The sequence below is a fragment of the Stegostoma tigrinum genome, chromosome 24 (genome assembly GCF_030684315.1).
Source record: "Stegostoma tigrinum isolate sSteTig4 chromosome 24, sSteTig4.hap1, whole genome shotgun sequence".
NCBI classification, from domain to species: domain Eukaryota; kingdom Metazoa; phylum Chordata; class Chondrichthyes; order Orectolobiformes; family Stegostomatidae; genus Stegostoma; species Stegostoma tigrinum.
Window position 1 is genome coordinate 1,426,093 of NC_081377.1, and position 25,704 is coordinate 1,451,796.

The 25,704-nt window shown below is 44.9% G+C and overlaps 1 protein-coding gene across 1 annotated transcript in view; it reads right to left on the reverse strand.

Annotated features, from left to right (window-relative positions):
• Positions 1–25,704, reverse strand: part of LOC125464871 (potassium voltage-gated channel subfamily KQT member 4-like) — a 534,184-nt gene that overhangs the window by 165,090 nt on the left and 343,390 nt on the right. The window contains exons 4-5 of the mRNA XM_059654245.1: positions 8,640–8,815; positions 4,856–4,981 (exon numbers count right to left, since the gene is read on the reverse strand). Coding sequence (XP_059510228.1) covers positions 4,856–4,981; positions 8,640–8,815 — 302 coding nt within the window. The remainder of the gene's footprint in view (positions 1–4,855; positions 4,982–8,639; positions 8,816–25,704) is intronic.

A 25,704-nucleotide genomic window follows, 5' to 3' on the forward strand; every position in this document is an offset into this window, starting at 1 on the left:
CACAGGTCAGGGATGTCTCAGATCGGCTGCAGAACATTCTGAAGGGGGTCAGTGATCAGCCAATTGTTGTGGTGCACATAGGCACCAATGATATTGGTAGAAGATGGGATGAGGTCCTACAAGCAGGGAGTTAGGAGCCAAGTTTAAAAAATCGGACCTCAAAGGTAGTAATCTCAGGATTGCTACCAGTGCCAATACTAGTCAGAGCACAAATGAAAGAATAGCCAGGATGAATGCGTGGCTTGTGAGATGGTGCAGGAGGGAGGGATTCAGACTTTTGGGCAATAGGGGCTGGTTCTGGGGAAGGTGGCACTATTACAAATTGGACAGTCTGCACCTGGGCCGGACTGGAACCAATGTCTTTGGGGGTGCTTTTGCTAGCGCTGTTGAGGAAGGTTTAAACTAATGTGGCAGGGGGATGGGAACCAAATATTGGACAGCTAATTGGACAGAAAGAAGGTCGTAACTAAAGCCTGCAGGGAACTAGATAATGAAGTCAGCGTGACTAAAGGGAAGAGCAGGCAAGGAGCAGATGATGAACACAAAGGGACAAGTGGTCTGAGGTGCTTTGTTTTAATGTGAGAAGTAGACTAGATAAGGCAGATGAGCTTAGGGCTTGGATCGGCACCTGGCAGTATGATGTTATTGCTATTACTGAGACTTGGTTGAGGGAAGGGCGTGATTGGTAACTAGATGTCCCAGGATATCAATGCTTCAGGCAGGATAGAGAGGGAGGTAAAAGGGGTGGAGGAGTTGCATTACTGGTCAAAGACCTTATCACAGCTGTACTGAAGAAGGACACTATGGAGCACTCAAGCAGTGAGGCAATATGGGCAGAACTCAGAAATAGAAAGGGTGCTGTAACAATGTTGGAGCTGTTCTACAGGCCTCCCAACAGCGAGCATGAGATAGAGGTACAAATATGTAAACAGATGATGGAAAGGTGTAAGAGCAACAGGGTGGTGGTGATGGGAGAATTTTAATTTTCCCAACATTGACTGGGATTCACTCAGGGTTAGGGGTCAAGATGGAGCAGAATTCGTAAGGAGCATCTAGGAGGGTTTTCTAGAGCAGTATGTATGTAGTCCAACTCGGGAAGGGGCCATACTGGATGTGGTGTTGGGGAATGAGCCCAGTCAGGTGGTTGAAATTACAGTAGCGGACTACTTTGGAAATAGTGACCACAATTCAGTAGATTTTAAAATACTCATGGAGAGCGGCCCTAAACGAAGAATTGTAAACTGGGGGAAGGCCAACTATACCAAAATTCGGCAGGATCTGGGGAATGTAGATTGGGAGAAACTGTTTGCAGGTAAATCCACATTTGATATGTGGGAGGCTTTTAAAGAGAGGTTGATTAGCGTGCAGGAGAGACATGTTCCTGTGAAAATGAAGGATAGAAATGGCGAGATTAGGGAACCATGGATGACAGGCAAAATTGTGAGACTAGTCAAAAGGCGAAAGGAAGTATACATAAGGTCTAGGCGACTGAAGACAGACGAAACTTTGGAAGAATATTGGGAATGTAGGGCGAGTCTGAAACAAGGAATTAAGAGGGCTAAAAGGGGTTATGAGATATCTTTAGCAAACATAGTTAAAGAAAATCCCAAAGCCTTTTATTCATATATAAAGAGGAAGAGGGTAACTAGAGAAGGTATTGGCCCACTTAAGGACAAAGAAGGAAAGTTATGCGTTGAGTCAGAGAAAATGGGTGACATTCTTAATAAGTACTTTGCATCGGCAATCACCAAGGAGAGGGACATGACGGATGTTGAGGTTAGGGATGGACGTTTGATTACTCTAGGTCAAGTCAGCATAAGGAGGGAGGAATTGTTGGGTATCCTCAAAGGCATTAAGGTGGACAAGTCCCCAGGTCCGGATGGGATCTATCCCAGGTTATTGAGGGAAGCGAGAGACGAAATAGCTGGGGCCTTAACAGATATCTTAGCAGCATCCTTAAGTACGGGTGAGGTTCCGGAGCACTGGAGAATTGCTAATATTGTCCCCTTGTTTAAGAAGGGTAGCAAGGATAATCCAGGTAATTATCAACTGATGAGCCTGACATCAGTGATAGGGAAGCTGCTAGAGAAGACACTGAGGGACAGAATCTATACCCATTTGGAAGAAAATGGGATTATCAGTGATAGGCAACATGGTTTTGTGCAGGGAAGGTCATGTCTTACCAACTTAATAGAATTCTTTGAGGACGTGACAAAGTTAATTGAGGGAAAGGCTGTTGATGTCATATACATAGACTTCAGTACGGCGTTTGATAAGATTCCCTATGGCAGGCTGATGGAGAAAGTGAAGTCGCATGGGGTCCAGGGTGTGCTAGCTGAGATGGATAAAAAAACTGGCTACACAACAGGAGACAGGGAGTAGTAGTGGAAGGGGGTTTCTCAAATTGGAGACCTGTGACCAGTGGTGTTCCACAGGGATCTGTGCTGGGACCACTGTTTGTGACATACATAAATGATTTGGAGGAAGATATAGATGGTCTGGTTAGCAAGTTTGTAGATGACACTAAGATTGGTGGAGTAGCAGATAGTGTAGTGAAGGGGACTGTCGGAGATTACAGCAGAATATAGATAGATTGGAGAGTTAGGCAGATAGATTGGAGAGTTAGGCAGATAAATGGCAGAGTTCAATCCAGACAAATACGAGGTGATGCATTTTGGAAGATCTAATTCAAGAGCGAACAATAAAGTAAATGGAAAAGTCCTGGGGAAAATTAATGAACAGAGAGACCTGGGTGTTCAGGTCCATTGTTTTCTGAAGGTGGCAACGCAGGTCAATAGGGTTGTCAAGAAGGCATACGGCATGCTTTCCTTCATCGGATGGGATACTGAGTACAAGAGTTGGCAGGTCCTTGTTGCAGTTGTATAGGACTTTGGTTCAGCCACATTTAGAGTACTGTGTACAGTTCTGGTTGCCACATTATCAAAAGGATGTGGATGCTTTGGAGAGGGTGCAGAGGAGGTTCACCACGACGTTGCTTGGTATGGAGGGCACTAGCTATGAAGAAAGGTTGAGTAGATTAGGATTATTTTCATTAGAAAGATGAAGATTCAGGGGGAACCTGATTGAGGTCTACAAAATCATGAGGGGTATAGACAAGGTGGACAGCAAGAACCTTTTTCCCAGAGCGGGGGACTCAATTACTAGGAGTTGTGAGTTCAAAGTGAGAGGAGGAAAGTTTAGGGGAGATATGCGTGAAAAGTTCTTTACACAGAGGGTGGTGGGTGCCTGGAACGCGTTGCCAGCTGAGGTGGTAAACGCAGACACGATAGTGTCTTCTAAGATGTACCTGGACAGGTACATGGATGGGCGGGGAGCAAAGGGATACAGACCTTCAGAAAATAGATGATAGTTTTAGACAGAGAATCTTGATCAGCAATGGCTTGGAGGGCCGAAGGGCCTGTTCCTGTGCTGTAATTTTTTTTGTTCTTTATATCTGCTGTTTTATCTCCCTGTGACTGTTCCAAGGTACATGGGATATGTCCAAGTGTGGTTTTAGTTTGACCATATAGTCTAGTTTTCTTTACCTTATAGCATATCAGCCTTCATCACAGTTGTGATTCTTTCTTTGGTCCGTACTGCAGCCCTACCTCATTTGTTATCCCTTGCTCCATTCTGACTGAAAACTCTACCATCAAGAACTGCCATTAAGTCAGAGATATTTCAGAGATGTTTCATACTTATGAATTTCTATCAATGCCCTCATCCATTTAATCATTGGACTCCTTGCACTGAAAATATAACATTATTTATTGAATAACTCCTTTATTATCTCGTTTTTAAGCTGTTGTTTCCTCAACCTTCAATACTTCCTTACTAATTTTCTTGCATCTATTTCCAACTTCCATCTTCCTTCTGCATCTATGTTTAGGTTTCCGTACCTCTGCTAAGCTAGTTTATACATCCTTAATATCACTAACAAACCTCTTCCACATGATACTGGTCCCAGATCTGTTGAGATGCAAGTCCTCTGGCTTGTACAGGTCCTACTTATGTCAGATCTAGTCCCAATGCCTCAGGAATATGTAACGCTCTCTTTGCAGTGTTTCTTCACTATCTGCTCTATCTTCCTATTTTCTGTTATGATGCAGGAATAACGCAGACTTACTACCTCTGAGGTCCTTGAATGACCTAGCCCACTGAAATCTTCTTTCAGGTTCTCATCACTCTGCCTAAGTTCTGAACAAAGGTCACTGACTTGAAATATTGAGCAGAATCTTCTACTTTTTGATCTAAGAATGATGTCAGCAGCAAAACTTGGTCAGATGAACATCACCGTCAAAGCACAGTAAACTGAAATGCAGGAACAACAGCAAGGGGATCATGGAGAATTAGGGGTGTCAGAAGGAAGGACTTTTAGTAGCCATCCCTTGACCCCCATTTGTACACCTGATTGCCCATAGATTTTGCCTAATCTAGCAACAGGCTGCTGTAGTGTAGTTGGGACCACTGCCACTGTTCATGCCTGCTGGGATTGTGGTTAATTATGGCAGTATTGTGAAGGGACCCACAAGTCGTCATTAACTGACCTCTGAAGTGTGTCAATTGGTAGGAGAGTGACATGGCGTTCCTGCCCACAGCTTAATTCCTGAGGTACTGGATATGCATTGAGGATCTCCGTGATACCTAACTGCCCACTTATTGTCCCCTCCCAACACCTTTCTGCTACTTTTGGGTGGGGAAGATTGCAACCAATAATTTGATTTCACTCCAGGCTGTTGCCTTACCTGCTGAATACTGCAAACGTTTTCTGTTTTTATTACTGCCTATTAGCATTTAATCATTGCAATACCATCCAAACAAAAGAATAAACTAGAACATTAATATCTGGACTTACTGTACCCCACCACAGAGAGTCTGCGTATGTCAAAAATTGAGAATTTGCCTCCTTCTCAGCCAGATAAACGAGGAAAGAAGAGAAAATGAGTATTAAAAATCCAATGTACCAGGCTGTAATCAGCTCCTGCAAGAGAAAGAAGACAACATCTTACTACATTGAACAAAACAATTAAAGCAAATTAATTCAGCCTCCCGATTCCTCAGTTGTTATGTACACCATCAGGTAAGTAACAAAGCCGTACTAAATTCGCTGATTTTAGCTGGGAACTAGTATCACTTGTCCCTGATATGAAGCGATGCAATCAAATCAACAATTTGTGCTTCCACTTCTTGGTTAACTTCTACAGGAAAATGTCTGTGTTGGACTATGTATGAGAGCATAGTTAAGCTTGAAATCATACCATAACAAACAACATTGAGTAATCATCTTCAAACCACATGCATGCATACTTCCTGGCAGCTGGTGTTTGTGTACACTTCATTATGGACCAGGCAAATGGACCCCCTCAATATATATCAAGAAAATAGCCTAGATTTTAACTTTTATGTTGTTTAAAGGCAAGTCTAAGGCACTGTGTTTCAGATTCCAGACTTTAACTCTCTTGAAATACATAACAAAGTAATGTATTATTTAATCACTAGTCATTTGACTGTTCCAATATAGTAGTATCCCATAAACACCCCCCTGCAAAAGCAAATTCAGCAAAACAGATAGCATGTGAGAACAATCTCCAATCCAGGAGCAAAGAACACCAAAAGAAACAATGTAGTAGAACACAGCAAATACAAGCTTTTTGGTGCAGCAGAGACAGAGCTGTATCTATCAGCTTCAACTCCAAAAAACCTAATTCCAACTGAAATCAAAATTAAAACCCTTGATCTGTGTGAGCTTGACTCTATTCATTCATGTTTCTTTTGTCTAATTTTAAAAAAGGCACCCAAGGATCTCAAAGCTGTTTACCCACTGTTTCTGAAGCAGCCATGGTGGCACTTTGGTGTCAAAATTCCTCTTCAAAAGAAACAACACATAACAAATCTCTTTTAAAAAGCACAGCATCATTCCAGTTTATCAAGTTGAAGTAGCTTTTGCAGTGAACCTTCTAAACTTATTTCATAGAGGAACCAGCAAAGACACAAGACTTTCAATTCACTTAATGCTGAACACAGAGTTTTGCAATGAAAGGATTATGCCTAACATGCTGTACCAGCCAGTACTCTGCTCCTAATTCTGTAGTGTAAAATGGGTGGTGAATCTGCAGCTCATTAATATGTTCTATAGTTAGACAGTGATAATTTTACAACTGTGTGTTAATATGTGGTCTGTGAACAATATATTTCAAAACAAAGAGATGGCTTCCAAATAAGGTTGGACACATCATAAGGAAGAACTGAGTAGTTTTTGGCAATGATGCCACCCTGGATCCTGGAAATTTTTACAGGATCTGCTAACGTTGAGACATCAATGTTTCTTCGAATGGTTTGGATTGTTTGATTTGGAATGTTGTTGACTCTGTCACAACTGTCAAAATATGAGCAGACTTCTCAAAGCAAGTTGTTGGATAGGGATTGGCCTGAAGCCTTCTCAGTGCAAGGGAAATTCTTATAAGAGGATTCATTTTTCAGCTTGATAGTTACTGGGCATGAACCAGGCAGGGAAAGGCTTCAAGTAGAGGACAGGCAAGGACTGATTAGTGATAGTCAGCATGGCTTTGTGTTTGGGAAACTGTGCCCACAAACTTGATTGAGTTTTTTGAGCATGAAACCAAGAAGATAGATGAGGGCAGAGCAGTAGAGTTAAGTACCTGGACTTTAGCAAGGCCTTTGAGAAGATTCTGCATGGTAGACCAGTTAGTAAAGTTAGAACACATGGGATTCAGGGAGGGCTAGCCAAATAGATAAAAACTGCCTTGACAATAGGACACAGAGGGTGGTGGTTGTGGGTTGTAACTGAGACTAGAGGCCTGTGACCAGCAGTGTTCTACAGGATTTGGTGCTGGATGCACTGTTGATGGTTATTTAGATAATTGATTTGGATGAAAATATAGGATGCATTGTTAGTACGTTTACGAATGACACCAAAATTGGTGGTATCATAGATGGTGAAGGTCATCTATAGTAGAAAGAGATCTCGATCAACCAGGCCAATAGGCTGAGGAGTGACGGATGGAGTTTAATTTGAATAAATGTGAAGTATTGCATTTTGGTAAAACAAACAAGGGCAGGTCTTATTCACATAATGGTAGGGCCTTGGGTAGCGTTGTCCAAAAGACAGGCCTAGGGAAAATGGAAAGAACTGCCAATGCTGCGAATCAGGAACAAAAACAGAAGTTGCTGGAAAAGCTCATCAGGTCTGGAAGGAACTGCGAAGAAAAAAAGTCAGATTTAACATTTCAGGTCTTGTGACCCTTCCTCAGAATCTGTGTGAAACAGACCTAGGGGTTCAGGCACATAATTCTTAGAAAATTATATCACAATAGACAGGTTGGTTAAGAAGGCGTTTAGCATGCCTTCTTTCATTGTTCAGACTACTGTGTTTAGGAGTTCGGACATCATGTTGAGGTTGTACAGGACATTGGTGAAATCGCTTTTGGATTACCTCTATAGGAAGGATATTATGAAATTGGAGAGGGGTCAGAAAAGATTTACGAGGAAGTAGCCGGGACTAAAAGTTTTGAGTTATATGGAGCGTCTGATAGTCTGGGACTTTTTTCACTGGTGCACAGGATGTTGAGGAGTAGTTTATAAAATTATGAGGGGCATAGGTAAGCTGAATAGCAAAGATCTTTTTCCCTAGGATGGGGGAGTTCAAAGTTAGGGCATATTTTTAAGGTGAGAGGAGAAAAATACCTGAGAGGCAACACTTCCACCCAGAGGGTGATCCGTATGTTGAATAAACAGTCAGAGAAAGTGGTAGATGTGAGTAAAGTTACAGCATTTAAAAGATATCTGGACAGGTATATGTATGGGAAAGGTTTAGAGAGATAAGAGCCAAATGTAGGCAAATGGGGTTAGTTTAGTTTGGGAAACCTGGTCAGCATGGATGAGTTGGACCAAAGGATCTGTTTCAATGCTGTACTGCGCTATGAATAGCTCTGTAATTGTAACATCAGTGATTTAACGCAGCATGGCAGTGGAATGTGCTCTATTATGTGATCTCATTGTTATTATTCATTTCAATTCAAGTAAACGTCAGAAGGTATGTTAAACAGATGACAAATTGATCGCATCCATTTTACACAATATTACAAGGTTAAAATTGTCCCCACAAAATAGAATGCTGTTAAGAGGAGAAAAATGCTAAATAACAAAAATCTCTAGAAATAAATACAGAAATGCAGGCTGTGTAAAGGGAACTCCATACTAATTTCGCTGCCCCACATTTACTCTGCCAGAAATTAACTCTGGAGGCCAAAAATAAGAAAGCAATCCTTTTTCAAGAGAGAATAGTTGCAATTTATCACTAGTAGTTTTAAATTAGGGAGTTGGAGTAAGTTAACTAATTACTGGCTTTTAGCATCACAAACTGACCACTGCTGTACAGCAATATTTGAGCATAGTGATTATTTCTGGTTGTGAAGTCCTTTAAGGCAATGTGCTCAATGAGAGACCAATTCAAACAGAAATATAAAGAAAAGGCACTTGACTGAAGGACTGGAGTATGTGTCCCTCTGGCAGTAGCCCATCCTTTCAGACAAGGAAGAGAGAAAATTAGCCAGAAAATATTGCAACATTGAGGTTAGGTAGAATAAGAAGAAAAGGGAGGCACACAAAGCTGGACTGACCTTACTGTGAGCATACACAACAGATCCCAACAACTTCCAGGTTCCACCCCTACGATCCATCCGTACCATCCGAAGAATCTGTAGGAACCTCATGCTACGAAGTGCTGAAGTGGCAAAGATATTTCCCTTGGTCCCAGCAGCTATCACAGCAACAGAGGCAACAAAAACTATAAAATCTGAAATGCAGAAAGGATATGAAAGTTAAGGTCTGCAAGTTGAAGCCATCATTATTGCAGTCCTCTCCCTATTCATCCAAACTTCTTAACTTGTGCAGCGGTATGGATTACAAGGATACTTTTAGCATTCCAGAACCTTGCCTGCTGATCATTCTTCAAATGTAAATTGATACAGTCAATCATTGGGAGACTATCTGATTAGTTGTGACCAGTAAAATGGAGCTCAGCTAAATAAAACAAAGAACTGGAGATGCTCCAGATCTAAAACAAAAATAGAAATTGCTGGTAAAGTATGTAAAAATTTTTCTGAGTGGCTGTGGGTCACTCCTAGAAGGGAGGGCAAACAGCCAGAAGTTATGCCACACACTGGTACTAACAAAACGGCATGAAGAGTGACGAGGTCCTGCAAAGAACATTAGTACTAAGTTAAAAAGCAGGACCTCTCCAGATGACTCCCTGCGCCATGTCCCAGTGAGACTAGGAACAAGAAGATAGAACAGTTAAATAAGTGGCTAAAGAGCTGCTGTAAGAGGGAGGACTTCAGATATCTCGATTATTGGGATGTCTCTTAGGGCAGGTGGGACCTGTACAAGAAGAATGGGTTGCACTGAAACTGGAGAGGCACCAATATCCTTGCGACTGCTATTTGGGAGGTTTAAACTACTATGGCGGGTGAGTGGGAAACAGGGCAGTAGGTCAGTAAGTGAAATGGCCAAGAAGGAGTTAGAGACAAAGACCAGTAAGGCTAAAGGAACAACATAGGGGGACAGGTTACTGAACATGGTGGAACTGGCAGTTGGAAGTGTATTTGTTTTAATGGGAGGAGTATGACATGTAAGACAGATGAACTTAGAGCTTGGATTATTACATAGATGTTGCAGCTATTACAGGGACATGGTTGAGATAGGGAAAACATTGGCAGCTTAACATTCCAGGATTTAGATGTTTTAGGCAAGACAGAGAGGGATGCAAAAGAAGTGGGGGAATTACATTACTGATTAGAACGTAGAACATAGAACAATACAGCACAGAACAGGCCCTTCGGCCCTCAATGTTGCACCGACCTGTGAACTAATCTAAGCACCTCCCCCTACACTATCCCGTCATCATCCATACGCTTATCCAAGGATTGTTTAAATGCCCAAAATGTGGCTGAGTTAACGACATTGGCAGGCAGGGCATTCCAGGCCCTTACCACTGTCTGAGTAAAGAACCTGCCTCTGGCATCTATCTTAAATCTATCACCCCTCAATTTGTAGCTATGCCCCCTCGTACAAGCTGACATCATCATCCTACGAAAAAGACACTCACTGCCCACCAAATCTAATCCTCTGATCATCTATTAAATCCCCTCTTAGCCTTTTTCTCTCCAATGAGAACAGAGCCAAGTCCCTCAGCCTTTCTTCATTAGACCTTCGCTCCAGACCAGGCAACATCCTGGTAAATCTCCTCTGCAACTTTTCCAATGCTTCCACATCCTTCCTGTAATGGGGCGACCAGAACTGTAAGCAATATTCCAAATGAGGCCGCACGAGCATTTTGTACAGTTGGAGCATGACATCACGGCTCCGGAACTCAATCCCTCTACCAATAAAACCTAACACAACGTAAGATAATAAAGTGTGAAGCTGGATGAACACAGCAGGCCAAGCAGCATCTCAGGAGCACAAAAGCTGACGTTTCGGGCCTAGACCCTTCATCAGAGAGGGGGATGGGGTGAGGGTTCTGGAATCAATAGGGAGAGAGGGGGAGCCAGACCAAAGATGGAGAGAAAAGAAGATAGGTGGAGAGGAGAGTATAGGTGGGGAGGTAGGGAGGGGATAGGTCAGTCCAGGGAAGACGGACAGGTCAAGGAGGTGGGATGAGGTTAGTAGGTAGGAAATGGAGGTGCGGCTTGGGGTGGGAGGAAGGGATGGGTGAGAGGAAGAACAGGTTAGGGAGGCAGAGACAGGCTGGGCTGGTTTTGGGATGCAGTGGGGGGAGGGGAAGAGCTGGGCTGGTTGTGTGGTGCAGTGGGGGGAGGGGACGAACTGGGCTGGTTTTGGGATGCGGTGGGGGAAGGGGAGATTTTGAAGCTGGTGAAGTCCACATTGATACCATTGGGCTGCAGGGTTCCCAAGCGGAATAAGTGTTGCTGTTCATGCAACCTTCGGGTGGCATCACTGTGGCACTGCAGGAGGCCCATGATGGACATGTCATCTAAAGAATGGGAGGGGGAGTGGAAATGGTTCGCAACTGGGAGGTGCAGTTGTTTATTGCGAACCGAGCGGAGGTGTTCTGCAAAGCGGTCCCCAAGCCTCCGAGATAATGGGAACTGCAGATGCTGGAGATTCCAAGATAATAAAATGTGAGGCTGGATGAACACAGCAGGCCAAGCAGCATCTCAGGAGCACAAAAGCTGACGTTTCGGGCCCAGACCCTTCATCAGAGAGGGGGATGGGGGGAGGGAACTGGAATAAATAGGGAGAGAGGGGGAGGCGGACCGAAGATGGAGAGTAAAGAAGATAGGTGGAGAAGGTGTGGGTGGGGAGGTAGGGAGGGGATAGGTCAGTCCAGGGAAGACGGACAGGTCAAGGAGGTGGGATGAGGTTAGTAGGTAGCTGGGGGTGCGGCTTGGGGTGGGAGGAAGGGATGGGTGAGAGGAAGAACCGGTTAGGGAGGCAGAGACAGGGTGGACTGGTTTTGGGATGCAGTGGGTGGGGGGGAAGAGCTGGGCTGGTTGTGTGGTGCAGTGGGGGGAGGGGATGAACTGGGCTGGTTTAGGGATGCAGTGGGGGAAGGGGAGATTTTGAAACTGGTGAAGTCCACATTGATACCATATGGCTGCAGGGTTCCCAGGCGGAATATGAGTTGCTGTTCCTGCAACCTTCGGGTGGCATCATTGTGGCAGTGCAGGAGGCCCATGATGGACATGTCATCAAGAGAATGGGAGGGGGAGTGGAAATGGTTTGCGACTGGGAGGTGCAGTTGTTTGTTGCGAACTGAGCGGAGGTGTTCTGCAAAGCGGTCCCCAAGCCTCCGCTTGGTTTCCCCAATGTAGAGAAAGCCGCACCGGGTACAGTGGATGCAGTATACCACATTGGCAGATGTGCAGGTGAACCTCTGCTTAATGTGGAATGTCATCTTGGGGCCTGGGATGGGGGTGAGGGAGGAGGTGTGGGGACAAGTGTAGCATTTCCTGCGGTTGCAGGGGAAGGTGCCGGGTGTGGTGGGGTTGGAGGGCAGTGTGGAGCGAACAAGGGAGTCACGGAGAGAGTGCTCTCTCCGGAAAGCAGACAGGGGCGGGGATGAAAAAATGTCTTGGGTGGTGGGGTCGGATTGTAGATGGCAGAAGTTTCGGAGGATGATGCGTTGTATCCGGAGGTTGGTGGGGTGGTGTGTGAGAACGAGGGGGATCCTCTTTGGGCGGTTGTGGCGGGGGCGGGGTGTGAGGGATGTGTTGCGGGAAATGCGGGAGACGCGGTCAAGGGCGTTCTCGATCACTGTGTGGGGAACGTTGCGGTCCTTGAAGTACTTGGACATCTGGGATGTGCGGGAGTGGAATGTCTTATCGTGGGAGCAGATGCGGCGGAGGCGGAGGAATTGGGAATAGGGGATGGAAGTTTTGCAGGAGGGTGGGTGTGAGGAGGTGTATTCTAGGTAGCTGTGGGAGTCGGTGGGCTTGAAACGGACATCAGGTACAAGCTGGTTGCCTGAGATGGAGACTGAGAGTGTCTCCATCTACGTCCCTCTACGTGGAACAGTCCCTCTTCCCCACCTACACAGGCCCCAAACCCCACCTCTTCCTCCAGTACATTGATGACTGTATCGGCGCCGCCTCTTGCTCCCCAGAGGAGCTCGAACAGTTCATCCACTTCACCAACACCTTCCACCCCAACCTTCAGTTCACCTGGGCTATCTCCAGCACATCCCTCACCTTCCTGGACCTCTCAGTCTCCATCTCAGGCAACCAGCTTGTAACTGATGTCCATTTCAAGCCCACCGACTCCCACAGCTACCTAGAATACACCTCCTCCCACCCACCCTCTGCAAAAATTCCATTCCCTATTCCCAATTCCTCCGCCTCCGCCGTATCTGCTCCCACGATAAGACATTCCACTCCTGCACATCCCAGATGTCCAAGTACTTCATGGACCGCAACTTTCCCCCCACAGTGATCGAGAACGCCCTTGACCGCGTCTCCCTCATTTCCCGCAACACATCCCTCACACCCCGCCCCCGCCACAACCGCCCAAAGAGGACCCCCTCGTTCTCACACACCACCCCACCAACCTCCGGATACAACGCATCATCCTCCGACACTTCCGCCATCTACAATCCGACCCCACCACCCAAGACATTTTTCCATCCCCACCCCTGTCTGCTTTCCGGAGAGACCACTCTCTCCTTGACTCCCTTGTTCGCTCCACACTGCCCTCCAACCCCACCACACCCGGCACCTTCCCCTGCAACCGCAGGAAATGCTACACTTGCCCCCACACCTCCTCCCTCACCCCCATCCCAGGCCCCAAGATGACATTCCACATTAAGCAGAGGTTCACCTGCACATCTGCCAATGTGGTATACTGCATCCACTGTACCCGGTGTGGCTTCCTCTACATTGGGGAAACCAAGCGGAGGCTTGAGGACCGCTTTGCAGAACACCTCCGCTCAGTTCGCAGCAAACAACTGCACCTCCCAGTCGCAAACCATTTCCACTCCCCCTCCCATTCTTTAGATGACATGTCCATCATGGGCCTCCTGCAGTGCCACAATGATGCCACCCGAAGGTTGCAGGAACAGCAACTCATATTCCGCCTGGGAACCCTGCAGCCTAATGGTATCAATGTGGACCAGGTGCAAAATCTCCCCTTGCCCCACCGCATCCCAAAACCAGCTCAGTTCGTCCCCTCCCCCCACTGCACCACACAACCAGCCTAGCTCTTCCCCTCCACCCACTGCATCCCAAAACCAGTCCAACCTGTTTCTGCCTCCCTAACCTGTTCTTCCTCTCACCCATCCCTTCCTCCCACCCCAAGCCGCACCCCCATCTACCTACTAACCTCATCCCACCTCCTTGACCTGTCCGTCTTCCCTGGACTGACCTATCCCCTCCCTACCTCCCCACCTATACCCTCTCCAACTATCTTCTTTTCTCTCCATCTTCGGTCCGCCTCCCCCTCTCTCCCTATTTATTCCAGAGCCCTCACCCCATCCCCCTCTCTGATGAAGGGTCTAGGCCCGAAACGTCAGCTTTTGTGCTCCTGAGATGCTGCTTGGCCTGCTGTGTTCATCCAGCCTCACATTTTATTAACTTGGAGTATTGTATACAGTTTTGATCACCCTGTTGAAGGAAAGACATAGTTAAACTGGAAACTGTGCAAATAAGATTTACAAGGATATTGCCCAGGACAAGTAGGCCTGAGTTATGGGGGGGTGTTCACCAGGATAGGACTTTATTCCTTGGAATGTAGTAGAATGAGGGGTGACCTTATTGAGGTGTATAAGATCATGACGGGCATAGATAGGATGAATGCATGTAGTCTTTTTCCTAGAGATGGAGGATTAAAAACTGGAGGGCATAGATTTAAGGTGAGAGGGGAAAGATTTAAGAAGGACCTGAGGGGCAACTTCTTCACACAGAGAGTGTATGTGGAAATGGGCTGCCAGAGAAAGTGGTTGAGACAGTAGTAACAATTGAAAAACATTTGGATAAGTACATGAATGGGAAGGGTTTAGAGGGATATGGGCCAAATGTGGGCAATTGAAACTAACTGAGTGGGCATCATGGTCAGTATGGACCAGTTTGGGCTGAAGGGCCTGTTTCCATGCTGTAAAACTCTATGACTCTATGACAGTAAAAATGTGGGTTCAATTCCCACATAGCTGAGCATCAACTTCTCCCCTCTCCTGAGGCATGGTAATCTTCAGGTTAAACTATCACTAGTTGTCTCTCCCTTCTCTCTGTTTGGTCAGAATATGAAGGACGACAGAGAATAACTAAAAGGTTAATCAGGTGAGAGAAATAAGATATTGTGAGGAAGCTAGTTGGCTATATAAAACAGATAGTTAAGAGCTGAAGGAGGTAAAATGGGTGCTGGTCTTCTAACATGAGGGAATGATAGTTAAAAATAGTTACTTAAGGACATGATGGATTAAATGAGCAAATATTTTATTCCTGTCTTTTGCTCCTTTGGATGATACAAAAAGCATGATTGTACAAAAAAAAACAATCATGGTTGTAAATCAGGACATGCAAGGGACACTGAAATTGCAATCATGTGAAACAAAGAATCCCTACAGTGTGAAATCAGGCCATTCAGCCGATCAAGTCCACACCAACACTCCGAAGAGCATCCATCCAAATCCAAACCCCCTATCCTATATCTGTAATGCTACATTTCCCATGGCTGATCCCCCTAGCCTCCACATCCCATTTAGTATGGCCAATCCACCTAGCCTGCATATCTTAGGATTGTGGGAGGAAAGCAGAGCACCCAGAGGAAACCCAAACAGACATGGGGAGTATGTGCCATTCAACAGACAGTCACCCAACAGTGGAATTGAACCCGGGTCCCTGTCACTGACCACTGAGCCACCGTGCTGCCCACGCTATGAAGTAGACTGACTTCACGTCAATGACTTAGATCAGGAAGATGAAGGCACATGACACATGACAAGATATTGTGAAGAAGTCAGAAAGAAGTTTAGATGGATATACAAAAACAAAGCATATAACTGATGTTTTCCCAGCCATCATCCATTCTGAGGATGGGTTTTCAGATCTGAAACATTAATTCTGATTTTTTCTTCACAGACCTGCTGAGCTTTTTCAGCATTTGTGCTTTTGTTCCTGATTTACAGCATCCAAACTTCTTTCAGTTTTTGTTTAGACGGATATACTTGGTTTGAGTGAGTGGAAAAAGAAATTGGCAAATGGGTATAACGTGGGAAAAAGCAAGCTAACAAAGAGCATGCCAAACAGCAACTGATACAGCTATGTGATCCCACAATCAATGGATCAGATCTAAACTCTGCAGTCCTGTCACATCCAGTTGTGAATGGTGATGAGTCATAGTGTCATACAGCACGGAAACAGACCTTTCAGACCAACTCCTACATGCCAATCAAGTTTTCCAAATTAAACTAGTCCTACTTGCCTGTGTTTGGCCCTTACCCCTCTAAACCTTTCCCAATCATGCACCTATCCAAATATCTTTTAAATGTTGTGATCTTACCTGCATCTACCGCTTCCTCTGGCAGTTTATTCTACGTACAGATTGTGAAAACATTGCCCCTCAGGCATCTTTCTCTTCTCACCTAAAAAATATGCCCTCTAATTTTGAACTCGCTCACTCTCTCACTTCACCCGACAAAGGGGCTACGCTCTGTAAGCCTGTGATTTCAAATAAACCTGTTGGACTATAACATGGTGTCATGTGACTTCTGACTCAAAAAGTTCAATCAAGTTTGCGAGACACGATTTCTCACGCACGAAGCAATGCTGACGATCCTGAATTGGTCTTTGCTTTTCCAAATGCATGTAAATCCTTTCTCTCCAAATCCCAGCCAAAACATACTTACCACTGATGTCAGACTCACCAGTCTACAGTTCCCAGAATACTCCCTGAAGCCTTTCTTAAATAAAAGCACAGAATTAGCCACTGTCCAGTTCTCTGGTACCTCACCCGTTGCTACAGATGATACAAATATCTCTGCTATGAGCCCCACAACTACTTCCCTAACTCCCCACAACATTCTAGGATACACGTCATGTCCTGGAGATTTTTCCAGCTTTATGTTTCTTAAGATCTCCAGCACCTCCTCTTGTGTAATGTGGACTGCTTTCAAGAGATCAATATTTATCTCCCCAAGTTCCCAACCTCCATGTCTTTCTCCACAGTAAAAACTGATGCAAAATATTTGTTTAATATCAATTTGGTGGGCAGTTAAACAATTCACTGGAGGAGGAGGCTCCAAAAATATTCTCATCGTGATGGAGATAACAAAGTGTGGAGCTGGATTAACACCACAGGCCAAGCAGCATCTTAGGAGCACAAAAGCTGACGTTTCGGGCCCAGGCCCTTCATCAGAAAAGGGGGAGGGGGGAGGGTTCCGAAATAAACAGGGAGAGAGGAGGAGGTGGATCGAAGATGGATACAGGAGAAGATATGTGGAGAGGAGACAGACAAGTTAAAGGGGCGGGAGTGGAGCCAGTAGAGGTGAGTGTAGATGGGGAGGCAGGGAGGGGATAGGTCAGTTTGGCGAGGACGGACAGGTCAAGGGGGTGGGAACTCCTTTTAGGGAAGGCAACTGCCATCTTTACCTGGTCTGGCCTACATGTGACTCCAGACCCACAGCGATGTGGTTGAATTTTAACTGCAATAAATGCTGGCTAGCGTGTGATGCCCTCATCACGTGAATGAAAAAAGGGAAAAAAAAAGAGGAATGTAGTTTTGGCTGCTGGAGGTGGTCATCACAGCTCCAGACACCTCTGCAGGAGTTCCTTAGGGCTGTATCCTAGGCCCAACCATCTTCCGCTGCTTCATTAATGACTTTAATTCCATCACAAGATTTGAACTAGGTACATTCACCAACGATTGCACAATGTTCGGCACTATTTGTGGACTTTGCTGATACTGAAGTAGTCTGTGTCTAAATAGAACAAAATCTGGACTACTACCAGAATTTAACTGATAAGTGGAAATTAACATTTGAACTACACAAGTGCTGAACAATAACCATCTCCAACAAGAATCCAACCATCACCCTCTCATGTTCAATGGCATTACCATCACTGAATCCTCAATCAGTACCCTGAAGATTGAAAAGAAACTGAACCATACCAACTTTATAGATTAAGTCTAGAAGAGCAGGTCAGAGACGAGTTGCAGGAAGTGCAACACTTGCCCCCACACCTCCTCCCTCACCCCCATCCCAGGCCCCAAGAAGACTTTCCACATCAAGCAGATGTTCATCTGCACATCTGCTAATGTGGTATACTGCATCCACTGTTCCTGTTGTGGCCTCCTCAACATCGGGGAAACCAAGCGGAGGCTTGGGGACCGCTTTGCAGAACACTTACGCTCGGTTTACACTAAACAACTGCACCTCCCCGTCGCGAACCATTTCAACACCCCATCCCATTCCGCAGATGACATGTCCATCCTGTGCTTCCCGCAGTGCCACAATGATGCTACCTGAAGGTTGCAGGAACAGCAACTTATATTCTGCTTGGGAGCCCTGCAGCCCAAAGGTATCAATGTGGGCTCCACAAGCTTCAAAATCTCCCCTCCCCCTACTGCATCCCAAAACCAGCCCAGCTTGTCCATGCCTCCCTAACCTGTCCTTCCTTCCTCTGATCCCCTCCTCCCACCTCAAGCCCCATCCCTATCTCCTACCCACTAACCTCATCCGCCACCTTGACCTGTCCGTCCTCCCTGCACTGACCTAGCTCCTCCCTACCTCCCCACCTACACTCTTCTTTACTGGCTCCATCCCCACCTCTTTGATTGGTCTGTCTCCGCTCCACCTATCTTATCCTCTATCCATCTTGTATCCATCTCCCCCTCTCTCCCTATTTATTTCAGAACCCCCTTCCCCTCCACTATTTCTGAAGAAGGGTCTAGGCCTGAAACGTCAGCCTTCCTGCTCTTCTGATGCTGCTGAGCCTGCTGTGTTCCTCCAGCTCTACATGTTGTTATCTCGGATTCTCCAGCACCTGCAGTTCCTACTATCTCTGAAGCAAGATTTCCTAGCCTCGCCTTTTAGCTCGTACTCTTTAATCCAGGCAGCATCCTGGTAAACCTCTTCTGCATCCTCTTCAAATTCTCCACACCCTTCCTGTAATGTTGTGACAAGAACTGAGCACAATGCTCTAAGTGTAGCTACCCAAAGTCTTATAAAGCTGGAACATGTCTTGTACTCAATTTCCCAACCAATGAAGGCATGCATGCCATACGCCTTCTTTACCACCTTATCTACTTGCGTGGCTACTTTCTGGGAGCTTTGGACTTAAACTCTTGAATGCTGCTCAGAGACCTGCCTTTAACTATATACTTTTCCTTAACATTTGATCTCCCAAAGTGCACCAACTTATAATTTACGCGGATTAAGCCCCATCTACCACTTCTCCACCCATATCTGCTACTTATCTATATCCTGCTGTATTCTTTGATAACTTTCTACACTATCCACATCCGATCTTTGTATCATCTGGAAACTTATTAACACACCCACCTAAATTTGCATCTAAGCCATTTGTATAATATCACAAATAGCAGAGGTCCCAGTATGGATCTCTGCAGAATGCCACTAGTCCGGGCCTCCAGGCTGAGAAACACCCTTCCACCACTGCTCTCTGCCTTCTATGAGCAAGCCAATTCTGAATCCATGCAGCCATGTCACCACAGATCTCATGCATCTTAATCTTTGGGAGGAGTGTACCTTCAGGGACCTTATCGAAAGCATTACTAAAATCAATGTAAATAACAACCACTGCTCTATCCTCATGAATCATATTCGTCACGTCCTCGAAAAATTCAATTAAGTTAATAAGACACGACCGGATCTGCACAAAGCCATGCTGACTGTCCCTAATTAGGCCATGCTTTTCCAAATGTGCATAAATCCTATCCATAAGAGTTCTCTTTAATAGTTTCCTGACTCCAATTTGAGACTGACCAGTCTGGAGTTTCCTGGATTATCTCTATTTGCCTTCTGGAACAAGGAACAACATTAGCGACTCACCAGTCCTCTGGGGCATCTGCAGTGGCTAGCTAATGCCACCATGATTTTAAAAAAAATGATTCGGGAGGATAAACCCTAGTGCTGCATAACAAAGATGAGGGTAGAGATCACTAGTGAAGGCCAGTAAGACGACTGCAATGCAAGGTCCCTGGATTCAGCATGGTAAGTGCATTTAAGACCTAGTCTAGTCAGAAAATGCTAAGACAGTACCACATTCACCTGGATCCTGCTGCTTGCATCACCCATCCCTTCACTTTGCCTTGTCAACCCTACTCCATCACAGCATTCTTTACACTCATGTAACCTGTATGTTTATCTGCTTTTGGGAATACAAATTTACGTTTAAAGACTTCATCAAAAATGGAAGTGTTTGGGCATTATCTGGATTAGAAAGTGTTAATCATTTGGTTCCTTGGAAATGAAGTGAATAGTATTACGTGTGAGATTTATCTGCTGTTTATATAAAGTTGTGATTTTCTAGATATTAAAGGCATCAAGGGGTATGGACAAAAACGAGGAATATGGCTTTGATACAGAGAATCAGCCATAGTCATATTCAATGGTTTGAAAGGCTGGCTGCTCTCCTAGTTTCACAGTTGTTAGTTTTAAATCTGAGATAGTTTTTTTTGTATGTGAGGTATTAGAGTGTATTGGCCTAAGGTAGATATTTGCAGTTAGGCCACAGGTCAGACATGATCGATTGCATTGAATAGTGGGCCAGGCTTGAGGCGTTGAATAACCTATTCCTTTTCATTCTCATATTGTTTAGATTAAATTCCCTACAGTGTGGAAACAGGCCCTTCGGCCCAACAAGTCCACACCACCCCTTGAAGCGTCCCACCCTGACCCATTCCCCTACAACCCACACATCCCCAAACGCTACGGGCAATTTAGCATGGCCGATCCACCTATCCTGGATGGTTTTTTTTTGGACTGTGGGAGGAAACCCATGCAGACACAGGTAGAATGTGCAACTCCACACAGACAGTCGCCCAAGGCTGGAATCGAACCTGGGTCCCTGGTGCTGTGAGGCTGCAATGCTAAACACTGAGCCACCATGCCGCCCTGGGGAAAAGACAGGCAAAATGTTCAAGGAGATAAGAGATGGGTTTTAAAGCACTTAATTATGGGAAAACCTAGTTTTGAACAGATTCTGGGCATTCTATGCTAATTGTCGTCTAGCTGGTTCCGTTCTAGATTTAGTTTTCTATTTTACAGCGGTAATTAGTACGTGAAGAAGGGATCCTGGGGGAACAATTCTCTCTTTCCCCATCTCTTAGTAATATTTTCTGGAAACCTGATGAAGTTTTCAAATATAATTTATTCTGATTACCTTATAAACTCTGCAAAGACAGCCTTCATCACTTTCCAAAGACTCAGATCAAGCTTGATCTCAAATCAAATTTAAGATCTTCTATCAGTATACAGCTGCCAGCAATTCAATTTCATGGACCATGAGAAGTTATCATTCTTTCTTTTGTTTTCAGCCTCTTGGCCAGCAGGTGTGTCTGTGTTTGGGACTAAGGGGACATAGTTTAAATTCTGAATTATAACTTTTACGGGTTTTGTTTTGTTATTTGGTTTAAGAATAAAATTCGAGTTATAACAAATGTACTGTTTTGAGTTTGTTAAAGATTTCTGGTGAAAATCTGTTTTACTCTGGAAAACAATGCAAAAGCGATCATTTTGGTAACTGAAACACATATTCGTACAAATGGTATGACTGGTGAGTCATGGCACTTGATTATCAACATATTCCATTCTATTTCTTCACTTGTGTGATGTTTGTGTTGCTGGCTGGCCAACATTTACTGTCCATTCCCAGTTGCCCATGAGAAGGTGGTGATGAGCTGCCTTCTTGAACCGCATCCATGTGATACCAGTAGACCCACAATGCTGTTAGGGAGGGAATTACATGACTTTTACTAACTGACGCTGCAGAGTATTTCTAAGTCAGGACAGTGAATGGCTTGGAGGGAAATTTTTAGGTGGTGGCATTCCCATACGTCTGCTGCCCTTCTTCTAGACTGAAGTGGGCATGGGTCTGCAAAGTGCTGTCTAAGGATCTTTGGAGAATTTTGCAGGCATTTTGTTCAGATCTTGTTGCATTTCACCATGAACTGCTTCAGTATCTGAGAAGCTGTGAATGGTGCTGAACATTGTGCAATCTCTAGCAAAATCCCCACTTTTAACTTTATAATTGATGGAAAGTCATAGATGAAATAGTCGAAGATGGTTGAGCCTAAGGCATTACCCTGAGGAACTATTGCATTGATATCCTTGAGCTGAGATGACTGACCTCTAATAGCCATCTTCTTATGTGTCAGGTATGACTCCAAGCAGTGGAGAGTTTGCTCCGTGATGCCCAATGATTCCACTTTTGCCAGGGCTCCTTCACGCCCCTCTCATTCAAATGTAGCATTGATGACAAAAGCTGTCACTCTCACCTCGTCTCTAGAATTCAGTGCTACAGTTTATGCTTGAACCATGGCTGAAATGCAGTCAGGAGCTGAATGGCCCTGGCAGAGCTCAAACTGGGTGCCAGTGAGCAGGATATTGCTGAGCAGGTGCTGATGGCTGCACTGATAATGGCACCTTCCATCACATTACTGATGATCAAGAGTAGACTGATGGGGCAGTAACTGGTCCCATTTTTTGTGTACAGGCCATACTTGGTCAGTTTTTCACATTGTTGGGTATATCCCAGTGTTGTAGTTGCACTGAAACAGCTTTGCTAGGGGAGCAGAAAGTTCTGGAACACAAGCCTTCGGTATTATTGTCAGGTCTTTTTCAGGATGCATAGCTTTTGCAGAATCCAGTGCCTCTAAACATTTCTTGACATCACATAGAGTGAATTGAAACTGCTGAAGGCTGGCATCTGAAACAGTGGGGACCATTGGAGGATGCCAAGATGGATCATGTACTTGGCACTTCTTGCTGAATTTTGCTGGAAATGTCTTAACGTCATCTTTTGCACAGATGTGTTAAGATGCATTAACATTGAGGATGGGATACTTGTGGAGCCTCTTCCTCCAGTGAGTTGTTTAACTCTCTACTGCCATTCATGTGTGCACACAGCAAAACTGCAGAACTTAGATCTGATCCGCTGGTTTAGGATCATTTAACTCTGTCTATCACTTGCTGCTTATACTGTTTGGCATGCAAGTAGTCTTGTTTGGTAGCTTCACAGGTTGACACCTCATTTTTAGGCTTACCTGGTCTGGTCCTGGAATGTCCTCTGGTACTCTGCATTGTACCAGGGTTGATCCCCTGCTTGATGGTAGTGGCTGAGTAGGGAAACACTGGGCCACGAGGTTGCAGGTAGCTTTGGAGTATAATTCTGCTTCTGTTGATGATCCAAAGCGCCTCAAGGGTGCCCAGTTTAGAGTTGCTAGATTTGTTTGAAATCTGTCCCATTTAGCACAGTAACAGTACCACACGATCCAATGTGGGGGTATTCTGAATTTGAAGGTACGTCTTCATCTCCACAAAGTCTCTGCAGTGGTCATTCTTACTAATACTGTCACGGACAGTTGTATCTGCACTAGGCAGACAGGGATGAGGTTGAGTATCATTTTCCCTCTTGTTGATATATCACTGTGATATTAAGTAGTTCTGCAGATTAACCACTCTTGGTGGTGGACTTTGAAATCCCCAACACAGAGAACATTTTATGCCCTTGCCACCCTCAGTGTTTCCTCCAAGTGTTGTTTAACATGGAGGGGCACTGCTTCGTCAAATGAGAGATAACAGTATGTGGTAATTAACATGAGGTTTCTTTGCCCATGTTTTCCCTGAAGTCATTCGACTTCATGGGGTCTGCAGCCAATGTCAAGGAATCCCAAGGTGACTTCCTCCCACCTGTATAATAGTATGCCGCCACCTCTGCTGAATTTCTCCTGCTGGTTGGACAGCATATATTCAGGGATGATCATGGTGATGGTGGTGTCTGGGACATTGTCTGTAAGGTGTGATGCTATGAGGCAGTTCTCCCAATTCTAGCACTCATCCCCAGATTTTAGTAAGGAGGACTTTGAAGGGTCAATACAAATGTTTTTGTCACTGTTGGTTCCAGTGTCCAGGTTGATGCCAGGTGACCCCGCTGGTTGCATTTCTTAGTTGAGACTTCATTACGATTGAGTCCGTTGCTGTCATTTCAGAGGGCAGCTGAGAGTCATCCACATTGCTGTGGCTCTGGAGTTACATGTAAGGTTGACTAGGTGAGGATAACAGATTTTCTTCCCAAAAGGACATTAATGAGGCAGGTGTATTTTTCCAATAATTAACAACGATTTCATGGTCATCGGTAGAATAATTCCAGACTTTTTTTATTTAATTCAAGTTCCAATATCTGTCATGGCAGGCTTCACACCCGGATCCCCAGAGCATTAGAGTTAACACGGTGTGAAGCTAGATGAACACAGCAGGCCAATCATCATCAGAGGAGCAGAAAAGCTTGACGTTTTTGGTCAGGACACTTCTTCAAGCTTTCCTGCTCCTCTGATGCTGCTTGGCCTGTTGTGTTCATCCAGATTCACACCGTGTTATCTCAGATTCTCCAGCATCAGCAGTTTCTACTATCTCTCCCCAGAACATTAGCTGAGTTTCTGGATGAACACTCTTGTGATAATACTCGGTTGTCACTTCCCCAGCAGTCATAACATTATACATTTTTCTCACAGTCCCCTGCACCTCACTTTCCCCTTATATAATTCTGTAACTCTCTGTGATATCTAGTTTTTTCTATCCATTCATAGACAGACATGAACATTAGAGGAAAGACCACGGACATGGGAAGAGGAGGAGATCTGGAGATGGGCTCCCACACTAGCCTCATCCAAAACTTCAAAAAGGGAGCCCTTGAGATCAGTGGTATTTGGGAGTCCTTCATCATCAGAGATTAGTACTTATCTGCCCCTTTGTCAAATTTACCAACAAACACCCAATTATACTGATATATTTTCAATATTGACTGAAATATGATCATTTTTGGAAAAGTACTTAATCTACCATATCTAAACTGTTGCTTTTAAGTAAGAGGTAACAAGATGTTGAGCTGGAGGAACACAGCAGGCCAAGCAGCATCATAGGAGCTGGACGGCAGACGTTTCGGGCCTAGACCTCTGATGGAGGGTCTAGGCCCGAAACATCAGCCTTCCTGCCCCTATGATGCTGCTTGGCCTGATGTGTTCATCCAGCTCTACACCTTGTTATCTCGGATTCTCCAGCATCTGCGGTTCCTATTATCTCTGTTGCTTTTAAATAAACAGCTTTAAAAACTTTTATCTCAATCCTCATTTTAGATAATACAAGTCTGTATTATACCTCTCAGCGCCAGGACCCGGGTTTGATTCTACCCTCGGGCGACTGTGTGGAGTTTGCATATACTCCCTGTGTCTGCGTGGGTTTCCGCCAGGTGCTCCAGATGTCTCCACAGTCCAAAGATGTGCAGGCTAGGGGGACTGGCCATGCTAAATTGCCCATAGTGTACATGGATGTGTAGATTAGGTGTGTTAGCCATGGGAAATACAGGGTTACAGGAAAAAGTGTCAGGGGATGGGCTGGGTGGAATGACCTTCAGAGGGTTGTCGTGGACCTGTTGGGCCAAAGGGCATGTTTCCACACTATAGGGATTCTATGATTCTAATGGAGAATGGTAATGAATTTCTGACCAAGAACTACAGTACAAAATTTCAATCAACAGCCTTCAGTGTAAGTAGAACAGTCACACATTGAATAGCGAACAGCACAAGAGGGAGATAGGCACTTTACTTTACATGGTTACCTTAAACCTTAAGCAACTGATTTTAACAGTGTAGTTCAGTGGGCTGATTTAATTTTAACAGCAGAGAAGTCCTGGAATTTGGAAGCCAAATGTCAGAATGGCTGTATAGGTCAATGATGAAAATAACAACTGGACATTATCGTGGTGCTGAGGTAACTATAAACTTGTGGCTAAAATTAATGTTAAGACTAGAAGGCAACCTCTCCCCCTATTAGCGCTGATGGAATATGAAGTGCAGAAGAGGGGAGATTTGGGGAGGAAGGCAAAAGGTAGAAATCCCATTTGGAACTCGGTCCACAACTATTAAACATGTTTTAAAAATTCTTAAAAGCAATTGATTCATTCCCTGTTACCAGAATCTAATTTTTCAGTTCAT